Source organism: Spea bombifrons, chromosome 5 (assembly GCF_027358695.1).
Source record: "Spea bombifrons isolate aSpeBom1 chromosome 5, aSpeBom1.2.pri, whole genome shotgun sequence".
Taxonomy (NCBI): domain Eukaryota; kingdom Metazoa; phylum Chordata; class Amphibia; order Anura; family Pelobatidae; genus Spea; species Spea bombifrons.
In genome coordinates this window covers 7,479,834-7,499,120 of record NC_071091.1, presented here as the reverse complement: position 1 = coordinate 7,499,120, position 19,287 = coordinate 7,479,834, and the positions used below count along the sequence as shown (strand labels likewise).

Below are 19,287 nucleotides of genomic sequence, written 5' to 3'. Positions count from 1 at the left end.
CTACAAGTTTAGACTTTAAAATCTCAAATTTTCTACAATGGAATTTTTATTCTTGACATAGTCATCTCGGAATCTGCATGGTTATTGCTTGTCGTTAAGTTATTTCCCCCCTATTGCTAAGTTGCTGGTTCAGGTTGCCATTTATAAGAGTGAGGAGAAGGAGAAACATCAGGACAAGAAAAAGATGAGATCGTCCTCCCCCCCCCGATGTAAAATAGTCCCTTCATTTTAAACTCAATATCTCCAAACTATTGTAATGGTTTACTTTCGAGTAAACTCACTGAGTGCTAGCTGCCTTGTACAGGTCCAGGCACTCAAGTTGCCCTCAAGTTGATCTGAGTTTGAGCAGTCGAGCATTTATTTTGAGTGATGTCAAACTCCAACCATTGGGGGCCAGAAACAGGCCAGATTTTCTAGATATCCCAGTTTAAGCGCTGGCAGCTCAATCGAAGTGGTTTGAACGGATTGAACTCGCTTGCGTTCAAAGCAAGGATTTCTCTAAATCCTGTTCTGTTTGAGGGCCGCCGAAGCCTGGAGTCTGGCAACTCTGGTTTATGTACCTTTGAAAATAAGGAAACAATAATATCTATAATAACAGTATCTATAATGTACATATTTTCATGTAGCTTTTAATCTTTGTGGACTTTTTAACGGTCCTATAAATTTTGTATGCTCAGCCTCCACTCTATTATATCGCGTGGAGTCCGTTGTATGGTCTGCTTTACAAACACGCTGGGGATCGGGACGCCACTCTTTATTGTTATTGAATATTTAATGAAACAAGATAATCCCAATTATATTTCATATTTACTTTCCTTTTAACCAAAGTTGACGACTTTTCTATGGCCTAGCAGGTTCCCCAGTAATTCCCGTCCGTGTTCACAATGGAAGTGTGAAACGGGGCTTGAATCGGTTGTAACTTAGCACCACCAGATGTGAGACCATTTTAACGTTGTAGCTCCATTTACAAGTGAATTCTAGACGTGCCGCCGTATGCTAAAAAGTTTCATATTAACTGCATTGACTATTTGCATATAAGAGATCATCTGGCGTTAAAATTCTCCTAAGGGGTTGAAAAATTGGTTAAAATATCTCCCCATAGCCAACCAGCAATGTCCTTAAGTTTAGTGGACCCACCGCACATCTACAACATCAAAAGTTTGAGCCATACACTTCTTATATATTATACCCAGTTTTTAATAAAAAGAACCTTAGTGTTTCCCCTATACATTCTAAAAGTATTAAGAGTGTCACCCCCAAATTGAATGATGCTTATTACTTTATTGCCTATTGGAAGAGGTTGAAAACAGCTTATTACAATGTGGCAGTGGCACGGTATGGATACAAACTTGATCTATACGTTTGTCTTAAGCGGGTGATCACATACATAGTTCAATTAAAGGCTCCCCTCGGCATTAATGGTTCTACTGTGGATTTTTATATTAAGCTAACAGATGAACATCAAAATGACAATTTAAATATAAATACATCTGATCATTTAGAAAACATGGGGAATTAAGAGGCTATAATTAAAGAGAATATTAAATATCTTAAATACTTAAAATCCTTTAAAATGATGCGTATGGCATATTAAGGCAGTTTTTTCTTTTTGCAAAGTTATATCGGAAAGGCAATTTCTTCCATATGTAACTCTCACATACTTTCTGGATGGTTCATAAAAGCAGGTAATTATGGTGTAGAATGGTACTTGACAGGTAATCAGCTGCGCTTAGTGTTTTGTGCGAAGGCTTTTATATTCTGCCTCTGCTCATCATATCACGATAATAATAGGGGTTACAGAGAGAGAGCGGTGACCTTTTATTTCTCAGGGTTTTGTCATTTTGCGGGATTGTTAAAAGGCGTTTTGAGAAGATCTGACACATTGGCTAAGGAACCGTTCTTGGACGCACAAGGTCATTGGTTCAAATGCTTCCTCTGTCACGGACGCTCCCTGTGGTCTCGCTAAGGTTCGTGTCTTCGGTTTGCCTCTCTGTGACTGAGCACTAACAATAAGATTAACTCACCAAAGTCCCAACGAGAAGATTAACTCATTCTTCCTGCGGTGTAAAAACCCAAAGACACGCAGCATTTACTAAACTCCACGCATTGGGTGCAAATCAGGCACCAATGCATGTGAAGCATACCTTCTAAGAGTCCCTGTTCTGAAAGAAAGTCCCTCTTTAGGACCCAAATCCCTCTTTTTTTTCCCCAAAGTCTCTGGGCAAGTTTTAGGCATTAGGAGAGATGAATCCATTATCTGTGCCCCTGTGTGTTTCGCAAATGATATAAAAAAATTAAAGCTACCTTAAAATAAAAACATAATACTTTGAACTTTTCGTAGCTATCTTCAAAGCATAAAATATTTGTCTTATTTACAGCGGTTTTCCAAGGTGCAATAAATGTTTTGTACTGTAATTGATTGACTAAATTGTGGATGTGACTGCATTTCAATGACTATTATTATTATTATTATTATTATTATTTATTGGCCTTACAGTATATTGCCAAGCATATGATAATATGCTTATATATAATACTGTAATAATACAGGCAATATACTGTAAGGCCAATAGGTGATCTTTCCACACATATTTTCTGATGAAGGTATAAATAGTTGATTAACGCTACACTTTGCGTAACAGCAGGGTAATCTGCGTACCTTAGGGGCCAATGACAGACACCATAGTCCTGAGGTAGAGATTTGTGCAGCTGCCAGTGCCGACCTCTCCTAATGCTTTGCTCCCTTCAGTTCTGCATACCCCCTGCCGATGACATCATATCCTGGCGCCCAGCGGCACACAGAACGCAGGGGAGGAGCCAGGAGAGAGGCTGGTAGTTGCCCAGACTTTCACCTAGGTATAGCGGGGCTGGCAGGGATCCCACAGTGGATCTTGTTTAAAGATAACAGACATTATTAGAACCCAGTCCTGTTTCTTAGTCTGTCTATTCTCTATGATTTTATTTTACAAAAGGTATCAATAAACTTTTCTTTCTATACGATTGAATTTATATCTATGTGGCACATATCTAATCTTAATTAATTTACATTATTAATTGCAATCTAACTAACTCCTTTGTATCGACATTAATCTTTTGCTGAGCTGCGACCTGCCTGCATGCGCTGAGCCGAGCATGCGCTGATCTGGCAGCCTTTAATCAGCTGCTATCCAGTATATAAAATGTATCTTAGATATAGGGATCCCAACTGTATATTGGAGGCCATCAGGTCTTTCTCGGTAGAGACACTTATTATTATCATTAAGCACTTACTTATAATAGAATCTACCCCATTTAATTTAATGTTGTCACCATAGCCTCTAATAATTATACAAAGTCAATTAATAAAGTCAATTTTACATTGATGCTTATTTTGTGTTTCTGTAGAATATTTTCTGTTTTTGTATAGAATTGTTGAAAAGTTGAATTTAGCCTAAGTTAGGAAGAGATAGGCAGTGATAGGCAAGCTGTGGACAAGAACCCCTATTATGCTCAGCCTTCCGTATAGGGGGTCTGCTGAAGTCCCCCCGGTAGGACCGTTCTTCTATATGGATTAAACGGCTATACAAGGAAAAAAAACAGAGCCAGACTGGATAAATCCGTCCTTGCTTTTGGTTAAAATAAAATATACTGATGTATTGACTGAGGCTGCCTCAAATTTAAAAAAAAAATGCATCTCAAGAATTTTAAGGGTTAACCCTTACCTTAACCCTTTACTGCCTGAAATGAGTCAATTTATCTTCTAAATGATTTTGTATCTTTGTCTTCTTGGATCAATATGGTATCAGTTACAGTAAAATCTCAATCATTTTAGATCAATAAATGCAGGAAATATATTTATTTCTATATATATATTTCTATATATATGTTATATATATATATATATATATATATATATATATAATGTGTATGTGTGACCTGTTTCTGTATAATCTGCATTCATTCTCTATGTTACGGTAATTACTGAGCGCAAAATTGTTAATTTATAATCAATTATTAATGTGATTATTGCTTAGAATTGTTTTAATTATTGCATTTATTGATTGTGTGTGTATATATATATATATATCTATATATATATATATATATATATATATAGATATATAGATATATATAAAATATGGAAAGCACCCCTGCACCCTTTTTTGTTCTGGGAATATACACGTTGTGCATATGTTACAGGAAAAGCGTAAAATCAGACATTCTGTAAAATTGCCAGCAAACCAGGAATTGTATTTTCAGCATTTTAAAAAAAAATGTAATGATTAAATAATACAGCAATACCTCTTTTTGTGAAAAGAAAAAAAATTGCCATAAATAAATAAGGAATCAAAACTTGCTCAATATACCACTTTTTTTCACGTTTCCTGGAATGGATGCCGATCCTGATTATAAGGAGAGCCCCTGAAACTCTGGATCTTAATGAAAGAAAAGATATAAGGAAAAAAAGGTCATCCTCGCTACTCTGCATAAACCTAAACTTGCATGCTCCACCTTGAAATAACTGATTAATCAGTCATGGGTCTCATCTTGGATTCAGGAGCCCTATTCCTATCCCATGCATGTTTAAATTCTCTTACTATTCTCTTAGCCTCTACCACCTCTGATGGGAGGCTGTTCCATTTATGCACTACCCTCCCTTTAAAGAAAAACTCCCTTTACATTAGTTTTAGATTATGACCTCTCTCTCCTTTCTCCACCTTGGCACATATGCAGTTAAACATTATAAAGATTGTGTGATGACGCTTTATCTGTAACATATGCAGTATAGGAATAAAACAAGCAAACTATGGTTCTTGGGAGCATCCATCAGTCAGCAGCTGAAGCTATTATCACAAGTTATGCAAAAATGAATGATGTTTCTCAGTTTTGGAATAATAATGCTTGTCAACTGTTTTGTTAAGGATCTGTGTAATATTAACAGCCGTTTTAACACGATCAGCGCAAATCTACCTCTGAAAAGCCTGATGGGAAAAAAAAGGGGCCAGGTGGATTTTCTTTTATTTTTAAAATTCTGCAACGTATACCGGAGCTTTGTGAATGCAAATATCATTTATAAACAGGGCTGGATGTCCCATTAGCCATTCCTTTAGGTGTTGTGTTTTAATGACATTTTAAGGGTCAATGAGGGAAGGGTATGCTTAACAATTACCCCACCCCTGCCCTACCCATGCCCCACCCCTGCCCTACCCATGCCCCACCCCTGCCCTACCCATGCCCCACCCCTGCCCATGCTGCTCCAACTCTGATCCCGCCTACTTTTTCCACTAAAATGTTTTATTTACTGTTAATCCAGCCCTGAGTATAATAGAAGCGATACAGATCACCCATGTTAACTTGTTCAGTGCCAGTGAACACACTGTCTACCTCGCTAGCACGGAAACGGTTAAAAAGTCTGTTGGTTTTTCCTCAACCAGCTTTGTTGGTAAGAAAGTTGTGATGTGCAAAACAGAGGCTATTGAGTCTTAAAATAAAAAACGTCACCAACAAAGGTCAATGAAGAAGATGGCGACGTGCTGCTCTTATGTATATGATCCATACCGCCTTTTTAACCGCTTCAACCCCGCGAATCCATGGTGAGGCCAAAAAGACAACTTTAGCATGTAAGGGCAATGCTTCCAAATCACCATTCAGATATCTGCCGCTGTACGCATTGTCTTTTACTAACACCGCTCACTCGAAAATCGTTAAATTCCTATTTTTTGCCAGCTAATTAGCAGTTGCCAGTGTCATTTTTGTGATGTTGCAGCTAGTAATATGAGCCCAGTTGCATAGTCACAAAAGTGATCATTGGAAACTGTGACTCTGCTGCGGGGACAGTGGGAAGCCCCTTTTCTGTGCCTCTAACGACCTCTGACCTTTGCTTGCTGATGGGTTGCCTTGATCGATTATTATTTTGTTTGTATCGCTAACCATTCTTTCTCTTGTGTATTCGGTATTCATAGAACCGCTTGCTCTGCAAACCAAATAATTGCATCTCTACCGATTTATGTACCGATAGATATAGATTATATATGTATGCTTATTATTAACCCATGTGTGCTAAAGGGGCTTATAATGCATTTGCCATAAAAATGGGGTTTAACAAAGTGGTAAAAGTGAAGCAATCATCGGGAACATTCCATTGTTGCCATGGTGACAACATCACTTTTAATGTTTTGTACCAGAGTTTCTTTCTGCATAACCCCCAAAGTTTGTGGGGGGGGTTATATATAAAACGCGATCACTTGAAAAGTAGTCCCATCACCAGAGCAAAACAATGAAATGGTCCAGTCGATTGGACGGTTTATTTGGTTGCTATGGTGATAAGACCATTTTTTTCCACTTTTTTTATACATAGCTCCCCGTAGTAATCAAACGTTCTGTTTTTGGATACTTGTTTACTCTGGGGGAAAAAAAGATGAAATAATAATATTGAAAACAAAAGGGGGTCATCATGTGACAAATGTCATTGCTTCCGTCTTAATTTTTTTTTTGTTTTGTTTTTGTGCCTCCAGTCAGGTAAACTGGTTTTGTAGACATTGCTGCATTTTCATTCTTACCTACTTACCCACCCCAGAAACGACAGAAAAGGGGGTTTGAAGCAGACAGTGCTGGGGAGGAAAATGGGAAGATCTAAACAAACACCACTTCTTCCCACCTAGAGATCAAAACATACTCCAAAAGGCCAGATTCCCTGCCGGGAGCCTCTGGGTCTGATCCAGAGAGTCTCCAGGTAAGGATGTACCTAAAGGATGCGCTGTTTGCCCTGGGTACCAACATTGAAGAGTGATTGACCTGTTATGGCCTCGAGTAATGCACATTTTGGGGGAAAAACCATGTAGATTGATAAAGTAAAATCCAGCATGTCATAATAATGCCTTTAAATCCAGCACAAACAGCTGTTGGAAAGGTTCAGAGATGGATCCAAGATACTTTGGCTAGCGGTTGGGTGAGGGTAGGGATGGAGTGAGAAGAGCTATATGTCACTCCACCAAAACCTAGAGACCAAAGAGCTTCCTGGGGAGAACCTTAGAGCTCCCAGGTATGGCTACGTGGCTCCATGATGCACATTCCCAACGCACACAGGTTATGTTGACCAGGCATCCCTTTTTTAAGGTTGGATGCACTTAGATGGCAGCCATTTATGATGGATAATCCATGTGTTTTGCCATGTGAAAACAGAAAGCTGACCATCCTATTTCAAATAAGGATCATTACCAGCAGCAGAAGCAGTGGAGCCCGGTTAGAGATTCCATGAGGCTCATTTAAGTTATTTGAGCTTGTCCTTAAATCTGTTCTCATCTGTCAGTTCCAATAGATAAACGCTAATAGTAACCCATGGGAATGATCAGCATCTCAAAATAACCATCAATGAAGTCAGTAAATAAATATTAAATTTATGGTAAAATTATGCAAACTGCAAGGATGAAATCACGAGAAATAATATAACCCTCCAACAATTTATCAAAAGCAAATTTACTGCTATCCCTGCAACCCCAAGATTAGCTGTGGTTTTTTTTTTTTAATGCAGACTTGAAGAATAGAGTTTCCATAACTGTGGGGAGTCCTAGTCCCCCTATAATGGTGTGAGATGCATAAAAAAATAATCAAATCCCCAAAGGGTTAAATGGCAAATTATATTACACACTCCAAACAGCTGCAAGGTGATTATGCTAATTTCAGATTGTCTAGAATTCTTTCGGAATCCCTTTGATGTTTGATAAATAACCTCCTTAGGGGTTATACTAGGCGGAGATGGGGGGGTTGATGTGCGCCAGATGATTAAAAATGGGGATGGGGTATATTTTGCATACATAGTGTAAATTAAATTGTAATTCCAATAAATCTATAGTTCATCTGAAATAACATAGTTCTGAAGTTGATTCCCTGTGTCAATTAAGGGGTTAAATAAGGAGGACTGACAGCATGTAGATTATAATTCATTAATGAAGGAATTCTGCCACATTTGGGATTGCACTGATATATGCTGAACCACAGAGCTGACAATCCACTCCACGCAGTTTAGTCTAGTGGTTATGTGATCCGGTTACAATGTTATCTGTATCATCACAGATCTTGTTAAATATGTAAGAAACGGTTGGTTTTTTTTTTGTTTGTTTTTTAATTGTAAACTATATGACATCAAATGATGATGCCTTATTTGGAGATAGTTTTTACTTAACCATTTTGAAGATATTTTGAAGAACGCACAAATACAAATCTCTAATTTTTACCTTTCAGATTGCAGAAATAATGTAAGTTTAGGAATATTTTCTGTAATAATATTTGGTTTACACAGTTTCTGAGGACAGTTGGAATCATCGCACACTTTTGGGACCAATTTGTAAAAAAAAAATGTTTTGCTTCACTAACAAATATTAATTCTTAGGTCTGCTCACCCGGTAATCCACAGATAATGAAATCGTATACAATCACAGTCGTTCTCCTGTATTAATAATTTATTATTTTGTGTCTAATATCTCAAATATAATTTACAGATTGCAGAGGATTGATAAAGTTCCTTATCTTCTTTATCGTAGGAAAGTTAACAAGTGCTACAAGGGCCGGTCCCGTCCAGTAATAATACACTGCAGGCAAGTATGGTCTATATCATTGTTTACTCTCTCAAATAAAGAAAAAAATTACTCAGGAAATCCAAGTGGAGAGGTAAGCCGCTCGGTTTAAAGTGCTGCATTAGTCACGCAACTTGAAACTCTGAACGCTACAACTTGAAACTCAAAATGCTAAATTTTTCTGTTTTTTTTATGTGATTAAACATTGAAAAAAAAGAATAAAATGACCGATCTGCTAAAGATTTACATGATTTATATACCCGAGAGTTCCATTAGCGTTTTGTCTAAGTGGAACAGCAACTTTAAATTATCGGCAGCTAACAGGTAGCTCTATGGCTGTCAGTGAACTATATAGCCAAAGACAGAATGAAGATCATGGATGTTTGCCTAGAGTAGCTGTCTGTTGGGTTCCATTGTGCTAAATATTGTGGCATGATCTAAATCTTATAATTTAACCCTTCAAATACCTCTAAATAGAAAAACAGATAAAATGCTCTTAGGACTTGGGAATTCTCTGGGTTCGACCCGGTGTATCCGTTCCTTCTTTTTCTGGGCAGGGTTGCAGTGTTGGTCACACCTACTCCCTGCCCGCTTCCCTCCCATTCCCCGCCCCTTCACAAACATATGGTAGCACCAACCAGGCCTGGACTGGACATCTGACACACCGGGCAAATGCATCCTATACGGCATGGGACCAGCAACTGGATATGCCGAGCAGCCGCACCTACATCATCAGGTGGCCGCTGGCCTTAAAGTGCCAGGACCGACTTGTGGTCACCAGTCTGGACCAGGTGTCAACCATGTTTCATGTAGTAATAGTGCCTACTGGTAATGAAGGATGCCACCTGTTATTTTATGATGAGGTGGTACAAAAGTCTCTTTTGGTCAACAATAACCATATAATAGCCATATCATAGCAGTATTTTTGGGGGGAATCAGTAGTGTTTGTGGAACATAACAAAAATGACTTCAGTGCTACAAAATTATAGCTGGAGATCAGGTCGCCCAGGTTCTAAATCCTTAAGTGATAGAGTAACGTCCATTAAATATAGGAAGTGGGTGTTCCAAACCTAATAAAAGGTTCTTCTTTGCACGGAAGAAGAATCATCTTAATTATTAATTAGTCTGTAACAGTGGCAAAGTCGTCCCAACGAGAAGCCGCGTTGCTTCTAGCTGGACTTGGATTATTTAACATGAATTGCCTTGAATGCAGTCGGTGTGGTAAGGAGTCACACAATTTACTGCCATTCAAAGCAGTTAAATCCTTTAGAAGCTTCTACTCCCTATTGTGATTCTTTAGACTTTTTATAGGGGTTTAATGTTGGGTTTTGTTGTTTGTTTATTTACTCAATTTGTGACCATTAAATCTGTTTCTTCAGCAAACTACCTTTTTATGATTTTTTTTCCTCACAAAAACCAGTGGCGTAGAACAATAGTTAATCCCGAAAGAACAGCTTGTGTTGATTAAAGGCTTTACAGCGCTTTGTGTCTTTATGCTTTCTCTTCCCCACCCCCTCCTTTATACCTCCTTCCGTTTCTCCCATGCGACATTAACAATAAAAATAATACTTTACAAAAAAAAAAGTCTTTTATTTATTTGCTTTCTAACTAAAATCTCTTATTATTCACAGCGATGGTGCAGGGAGGAGCGGGACGTATATTCTGATTGACATGGTGCTCAATAAGATGGCTAAAGGTGAGCTTCAATAGGCCTGATACTTTAATTCTGATATATGTATGTGGTTGCCATGGTAACGGGGGGCACTCTGTAGAAGTCAGTCTTTGAATACAGCCTAGCTGTATTCTTTTTTTTTGAAGGGGGAGGGGTACTTGATGCACTATACTCCAGGGGAATCTTGAATAGATCCTTAGTTACAAAAAGAAAAAAAAGGAAAAATAAATTATATATATATATATATATATAAAATAAAATTAATAATAATAATTATTTTAGCGGTCTGGGCACATTTCATGGCTTTTTTAAAATAAAACATATACTTTATATGTTTTGTTTATTACATTGCGATATTCTCTGTATGTTTCTTGCAGAAATATAATTTAATATGTTCTGGTATGCTCCTTTTTTTTATTGTGAAATATATATATATATATATATATATATATATTGTTATTTTTGTTAAAAACAAATGAACACTTATCAAAATTACCCACTCTCTCTAAACAAAAAAAAAAAACCCAGCAAAAAATCCTGCAGATTTGATTGTCATCTTCTGTAACAGGAATAAAACCAAAATCCTATAGGATTGTTATGGGCCTCAACCATGAGAATCACAACATCTTTAAAACATTAGTCAAATTGGTTTCAGTTCCATTGTACCAAGAAATGGTGGACAAAGAACCGCCGCTCTTAATATATACTATTTATGTCCATACAAAAGTAAAAGAGAGGGATTTTTCTGGCTTCAGTCATTCAGCCATTTTTTCCCCCTTCGTTTTTTTGACTTTTTTTCTTGCATGAACACTGAAGAATGTCATTTAATGACTCCATTGTACCATGTAATGTCAAATTCCATTTTACGTGTGTGCTTAGTCTTGCACAATAGAAGACAAGTCATGTGAAACTGGTCGAAGAAAGGAGTCACAGAGATTTTCTCCTAAGAGTGGTGACCGCCATTTTGTGCGTGACCTACTCCCCTCTGCCAATGGGGGTGTGCAATTCGAAATCCGCTGACCTGGTGCTTTGGCTGTAGTCTAACTGAAAGATCAAAGGGCAAAGCGGGCATTTCAACCCTGCTGAGGTGGGCCTTTCCCAGGCTGTCACACTGTGAGGCGACCGAAGGTTTTGTTCTATGGCGGACCGCGGCCCGGTCTGTGGGGCCTGCGCTTTCTTTGTTTGGCCTGAGAAGTTTCAAGCTCAGGTTCAGAATCTAGTGTTCATCAAGATGATCAAAGACCTCAAAGCCTTGGACATGAAATCTTTCTTTTTCCTTTTCCCCTTTTCTTGACGACTGAATTGTACAAGTACCAAAGAATGCCATTTCCAAAGCCTTTATATTGAGTGCAGGCTCTAACTTCAGACTCCTTCATTCGTACACATGATAATGTAAGTGCGCTTTCAATATGGACCCAGCTGCAAGACCCACATTTAAGTATTTCTTCTTCTTCTCCTTTTTTTTTTTTTTTTTTTTTTTTTTTTTATTTAAAAAAGGGGCTTTTAAGGATTAAGGTATTCAGTCTTTAAAAAGCACTTTAAAGAATAAAACTAGAATAATTTAATTTCTTGTTCTGTGGTTTGGTTTTAGTTGACAATGAGGAAAAAAAGGGAAAATAATGCATTTCTCCAGTGGGAAAGTGGAAAATAAGATGACCCCTTTTTTTTTTTGTACATTAAGTACATTATTTTAAAGAATTTCATTTCTACAGTAACTTTAAGAATATTAAAGTCTGCATTTGTCTTGGTCTTATTAAAATAAAAAAATAAAAATATAAAAATTAAAAATATAAAAATTTAAATATTTTAAAGAGCACCCGAGTCTTATAAGTGAATGTTTATACCGTGTATTTATATTTTAAGAAGTGACGATACCCTACCCAAGTTTTCCTTGTAGCCTTCTGACTTTTCCCTGCTTCATACACATTCTCTTCTCGGTGTAACATTCCATCATGGAATCTAATGTATAATTTAGGTAATTTTAGCTTGTTCTTGTTCTTACATCGCTCTTCGTAGCACATTGCCGATTGCTTCGCGATTTCCTTATAAAATTACAGTTTATTAAGAAATCATATCTCCAGATTTAAAATTGTTTCAAGTTTTACCCGTCTTCTTCTTCTTTTTCATCTCCTTCTACATCCAGAAGGGGTTAATATAGTTACTAAGTAGAGTCAGGCCAGCAATCCATGTTGCTTTTGTGTATCTGCAGTTTAACTTTTAGCCTGTTGTGTGGCAGGGACAAAAAAAAAAGAAATAGGGTGCTAAACTGCCTATCTAGCACTGAAAGGGTTAAATATCTTGTATTGTGTATTAGGGAAAAAATGTATAAGTGCCCTAGTATTAGATTTAACGGTGTTAATGAAGTCACTAGAAATTTAAGGCAAAAGATAGCTTCCTTATCTATGTGTATAAATGAAAATATGAAAATGTATAGAAAAATTTGTGTTTCAGTTGTTTAAATAAATAATGTGTTAATTGTAACCCTATCATCATTCAAAAATCATATGTGTTGGACCCGTACTTCTAAACACTAGTGGTGTGTATATATATATCTATATATATATCTATCTCTCTCTCTCTCTCTCTCTATATATAGATATATAAATAGATATATAGATATAGATATATATATACAGTGCATAAATATATATATGTGTGTATATATATATATATATATATATATATAAATATATATATATATATACACACACATTTGTTTTTATACGGGTGATCAATATTTCAACTGCTATTTCAAACTAAAACCGTTTATCAAACTATTTATATTCACTGTATATACATATATGTGTATAATATGTATAAATACTTATAGGGTCCCTTTAACTCTATCATTGCCAAACAAGCAAGCGGTGCATTGCAGAATTGTGATGATGCTAAGAATTTTTCTATATTATATATACCTTCTAACGCTAGGAAACTAACCAATGTTAGTGATCCATTAACTCTTATCTTTCAATATGCTTTTCATCCTCCCTGGCGCACAAAAGGTTAAAGCTCAAGCCAATAGCTAATGATGGTAAATAGCCTAAGGTGGACTTGCGTGTGTCAGGCCAGTTGCAGCTTCATGTGTCCCGAGCTAAAGTCTGCTGAAAGCACGCACTACACAGCCTTGATACCGACTTGTGCAGCAGACTGGCTATTATTCTGATATATTTTATAAGAAGATTATGATAAGTCTTACGTTGTTATGCATTTATATACCATTTAGCAGCCAAACTGCTTGGCAGAATTCATAGGGTGTGCAATGAAAAAAATCCAATCGTTAAACGTGGAAAGATACACCAGAGCAGCAAGATAGCGGCACCGTTAGCCAAAACTATGGATTGGCCATAAAAATGCAGATCAGGCTGGCACGCTAACGGGAAAGCTGGCAGTGAAAGTCAGAAGAACAGAAATAAAATATATTTTCTTGCGCACGGATATAACCATCGAAGTGGAATAACATATTTATTTACTTTTTGAGTGATACTAAGTTTATTACAAAAAAAAACTTTCTTAGATCCTTTGGCCTATTACCTATTACCTATTACCACCTATGTGCTCATAAATGTGAACGTCAGACTTCTAGAACACGTTCTGGAAACCTTCTTATGGTAGTAGTTGTCTCATCTTTTGCTGTTCCTTCCACTGGGCGGATTATAACACGTTTATAACCAAGTGTATTTATTGTGAGCACCACCCTTGTCATTTATGTGTCAAAGTCAAAGTTGGACACATTCAGAGATTCTCCGGGATAATGCTTAATTTTAATTTAATTTAAATGTCAAGTCATGTGACCCAAGAACTCTTAACAGCTTAAAAGTGTTCGTATGGTCCCTTTTAAATCGAATGCATGTGATAGCTGTATGGTCCCTTTACATTGAATGCATGTGATAGCGGTATGGTCCCTTTACATTGAATGCATGTGATAGCGGTATGGTCCCTTTACATTGAATGCATGTGATAGCGGCATAGTCCCTTTATATTGAATGCATGTGATAGCGGTATGGTCCCTTTACATTGAATGCATGTGATAGCTGAATGGTCCCTTTACATTGAATGCATGTGATAGCGGCATAGTCCCTTTATATTGAATGCATGTGATAGCGGTATGGTCCCTTTACATTGAATGCATGTGATAGCGGTATGATCCCTTTACATTGAATGCATGTGATAGCGGCATAGTCCCATTATATTGAATGCATGTGATAGCTGCATGATCCCTTTACATTGAATGCATGTGATAGCTGCATGGTCCCTTTACACTGAATGCACATTTTAGTTTTTATTAGCAGGATCCCAGCTCTCAATTTGGGAATCCGTTAGGCTTAAGGAGGTGCGTCTCACTTGTTTTGGCCAGTGGATTTTTGGCCATCACTATCATTTCACCTTGGCATGCCTGTTTTCCAGAAAAGGAACCTTTCCAGTAATTGAGATGCTAAAGATAGCCAATTGGGTGCATTTATTGGCCAAAGTAAGCTGCTAAAGAGATCTGATGTGTCACTATAAAATACAGCTACGCATTTGAAAAAAAGGCTGGCCAGACACGCACAAGAACTGCCGGTTAAGTATGAGATGAAAGTAGAAGATGTCTAGTGATTGATAAGAGAATGTCTCAGACAAAATTGGTTATCGAAAGTGTCAAAAGCAGCAGAAAGTTCTAGGGAAATGGCGAAGAATTTTAACCTTTTCATTTGGCAGATAGAATAAAAGCGACGATCTCCTTTCTGTCCCTGCGGAATGTGGGGTTTGAATGACAGAAGAGATTCAAGTAGGGAGAAGAAAAAAAAGACGTGAATAAAGTGGGACGCACAATTCTCACAAAAAGGAAGAAAGGAGAAGGGAATTTTGTTTTTAGAATGTCTTTTAGAAATGGAAACAAGAAACAAACAGGAGCTTTTTTCTCCTGCGTAATATTCTGAGACATTCCAGATATTTTTACAGAAATTCCAGCGGAAACGTTACATTGCATGTCTACTTTACACGCATACATGAGTACATAACATATAACATACAGAGAATGCTCGGAAGACATGTTTTATGTAGTCATTCGTGGACTTGGTTACTAAATATCTAGCCCATACAATAACAATTGTTATGTTATATACTACATGTGATGTCCTGTCTACCCATTGTACAGCTCTATGGAATATGATGGCGCTATATATAAAAATACATAATTTTAAAAAGGACAGCATGGTGGATGTTTTGTGTCAAATATTTAAGGTTTTGAAGACATAAGGAAGATTAAGACATCATCCTAACGTACAATAGAGAGGATATCCCATAGTGGTGTAGAGAAGAAAGGGGGTAAGTTAGGAACAGCCAATAAAATAATATTAACCACACAAAAATGTGTTCTAATTTTTCATGTTTGTGATTTATATGGAAATTTGGGGCTTTTTTTCAAGGCACAACAAGAAAGATAAACAATCAAAGAAGATTAGTTCCACAGCGAAGGAGCATCAATGGGTGTATGACAGGGTAGAATCCGGAGAGAAGGAGGACAGGTGGTCCCGGCAGCTGCGCTTGGTTAATTTTATTACGCCGCAGGGCTTAGTTCAGATCTGAAGGTCCCTTCTTCAAAGGACTACCGGTTCCTTCACACCACTTTTTAAAATGTGATGCAGAACATGGGAGAAATGGGTGAAGTATGAAACAAAATGAGCAAAGCACGGGAGAGCGTTTGATCATGGAGACCATTAAGCCATGTCCACTTTCTTCACCTTTCCTTCTATAAGGACATAATTATACGCCAATGGGGGTTTTTTTTTTCCCCTACCAAGTCTCTGCGGCAATATTAACCACTCTTTTCCTGAGCTATTTGTTTTCCTCTATAGAACTTTAAGATTGCTATTAATGATTTAGTATAATGACAACAATCTTGTATCCCATTCTATTTAGACACAGTAACTTTTGTAGCAATTTCCTTGTATTTGCGGCTCTTTGTAATAGCCTTCGCATAAAAAATTGTTCTCTTCCAGCACACAATAGACAAACCTGTCTCGGGGGGGCTTGCCTTTTTTTTTTGTTTAGACGCTGATAATAATCAAAGCTGTTCTCCTTTTTTTTTTCTGTACGAACATCACAATTCCATCTCTCTACCTCGTCCGCCGAGGCCTGAATGAATATTTTTTCAATTGGAGTGCTGTCCGAGGGGAAGCCGCCTGAAAGGAGATTGACAGGGTGCGATGTGGATTATCTTGTGTTCTGAACGCGGTCTAATTTGTGGCTTCTTGCAGGTGCTAAGGAGATTGACATAGCTGCCACCCTTGAGCACTTGAGAGACCAAAGACCAGGAATGGTTCAGACAAAGGTACCATCAATATATTCATTGGATTTCAAATATATTAATTCTGTTCCCTCTGAAATCGGTTCTTTGGTTAAATTAAAAGGAAATTCCCTCTGAAATTGGTTTCACGGTAAAATCAAAAGGAGGAAGGACAATAATATAGAGAACAGGCTGATTATTTTTTTTCCCCTGAACCTCTAATAAGCATACCCAAGTTATTTGTATTTTTTTTTTTCTTCATTTGCAATTGCTTTTAATTCTCTTAGGCCCGTGGTAAAAAATCCATAGCAATTAACCAAAGATAAGCTACAAAAGGAAATTATAAGGTTCCTACAGCTAATCAGAAAGCGCAGATCAAGTTCTGATGTGCAGGATGTATTCTTAATTAGAAATTGCAATCTTCGGTTCAGGATATGCTTACGTAGATCCTCGCAGACGTATTATTGTAAAACAACACAGCATTATTCCACAATAATCTCTCATTAATTGAAATGAAAGATTCATTCAATAAATTAGTTTTTTTATGAAGATAGTTAAAATATAGGAAAACGATAAAATTTTAAGACATCAGTTCTTCTCAATATAAACATACCGTATTTGCTCGATTATAAGACGACCCCGATTATAAGACGACCCCCCAAAATCAAAATATTAATTTAGGAAAAAAACAAAAAGCCTGAATATAAGACTACCCTATAGGGAAAAAGTTTTACCAGTAAATATTAATTAATGTAAATTATTTTCATGTTTAATAAAAGCTATGATTGAGAAAAATATATTTTTTAAATTTCCTTTTATTTGCCAACCTGCCCCCCCCAGTTATGCCACTCTGCCCCCAGAAATGCTTTATACCCCCCTATTTGCCACTCTGCCCCATGATATGCCTTATACCCCTGTATGCCACTCTGGCATATAGGGGGTTAAAAGGCATATCATGGGGCTGAGTGGCATATAGGGGGGTATAAAGCATTTCTGGAGGTATATAGGCATATCATGGGGCTGAGTGGCATATAGGGGGTTAAAATGCATTTCTGGAGGTCCAGAAATGCATTTTAACCCCCTATATGCCACTCAGCCCCATGATATGCCTTTTAACCCAGCATGTACTGGCTGCCTTGGCTTGATAGGAGTGTGATTGCTGTTAGCAGTTTGATATATATATATATATATCAAACTGCTAACAGCAATCACACTCCTATCAAGCCAAGGCAGCCAGTACATGCTGGAACCTGGGGATGATAGCAGTGGGATTACAGCCTCCATATGCCATGCTACAACCCCCACCCCCCTTACACATCCATGCTATCACACACACACTCACACTCATTCACAAACATTTAAATACTCATTCATTCCCTTAATCACACACACTTCACACATACTCAAAAACCCTCCCCCACCCCCTCACCTGAACTGCAGATCTCCCACTCGCAGACTTCTGCAGGGGACCGGCTGTAGCAACTTCTCTGGCCCCGCCCTCAGAGGAGGGAGGGGGGAGATAGAGTTCTGTGAGGACGCTGCAAGCTTCCTGTCCTGCTTCTAACAGAAGAGACGCTGCTCGCGACCGGTAAGCAGCATGGCGCCAGCATTTTTTGGGGTCTGATTAGAAGACGACCCCGATTATAAGACGAGGGGTATTTTTCAGAGCATTTGCTCTGGAAAAAACCTCGTCTTATAATCGAGCAAATACGGTAATTTGGTGCTAATACATTCCAATTCCATATTCTATCCATCTTTCGAACGTTCATTCGTGGCAGTCTAAGAACCGCCACATTCCAGATCATCAGTGATCCTTCTTACCCCCATTAACCATTACATAAGTTATGGTGAGTAAAGGTGATGGAAAACCCTTCCAGTAAAATTAAGGGGGTAGTAGAAGTATTATTAAACACTCATCAACAGACACCAGACAAGTCAGAAGGCTTGTTTTTCCCTCAGAAATCTCATGCTGCTGCCACAACCACAAGGGATTCTGGGTAGGCATATGCAAATAAGGTCAACCATTATCACTTTTGCCTCTATATCCACTTTATACATGGATCCCTTGATTTCACTCATTGACTAATTGACAAGCTTTGGGTATTATGGTTTTGGAGAACATCCCCATTAAATGATTAAGCCATGGATGCCTTTAGAAAACTCAAATTTTATGTTTCTTTTACTCTTTTATTTTTCAGGAGCAGTTTGAGTTTGCCCTGACGGCTGTGGCGGAGGAAGTGAACGCAATACTAAAGGCGCTTCCACAATAAGTATTTACCCCAGGAAGAACCCCAGAGGATCTCTCTCATCCCCCTTTTCCTCATCAGTCTCTATAACGTTTCTTGGAAATTGTGACCTGGTGTATCATGTATTGTAGCCTCATAGATGATCGGCCGTCCAACCTTATATCTTCTGCAAAAGGTCAGCCGTTCGCCGCAAAGCAGTGATAAGGTGGAATTCGTCTTAACCTCTCTGGCCAACATAATAAATCACAAATCATAAAGAATTAAAAAAAAAATGAAGGAACGGGATGCCCAATTCCACGTTGCTTTGGGAATAAAAATTGTTATTCGCCCCTGTCCAAAAACAAACGTTGCCATCACTAGTCGTGTGTGTGTGATAATTGAAGTAGTTTCTGTATTTTAACTGAAACATACAGGTTTTGCTTTGGCCCCCCCGAGAAATCATATGCCGCAGTAAAGGATGATTCAAGACAGTAATCAGTCTTAGCTCCTTAGTAAGAACTGGATTGCAATGAGTTCTCCATCATGCTTTGATTTCAAATGTAGTTTCCT

General features: G+C 37.8%; 1 protein-coding gene across 1 annotated transcript in view; it reads left to right on the top strand.

The window, feature by feature from the left end:
• Positions 1-19,010, top strand: part of PTPRN2 (protein tyrosine phosphatase receptor type N2) — a 371,264-nt gene extending 352,254 nt beyond the window's left edge. The window contains exons 20-23 of the mRNA XM_053467055.1: positions 8,520-8,573; positions 10,184-10,248; positions 16,464-16,537; positions 18,691-19,010. Coding sequence (XP_053323030.1) covers positions 8,520-8,573; positions 10,184-10,248; positions 16,464-16,537; positions 18,691-18,762 — 265 coding nt within the window. The 3' untranslated portion in view covers positions 18,763-19,010. The remainder of the gene's footprint in view (positions 1-8,519; positions 8,574-10,183; positions 10,249-16,463; positions 16,538-18,690) is intronic.
• Positions 19,011-19,287: the final 277 nt, after the last annotated feature.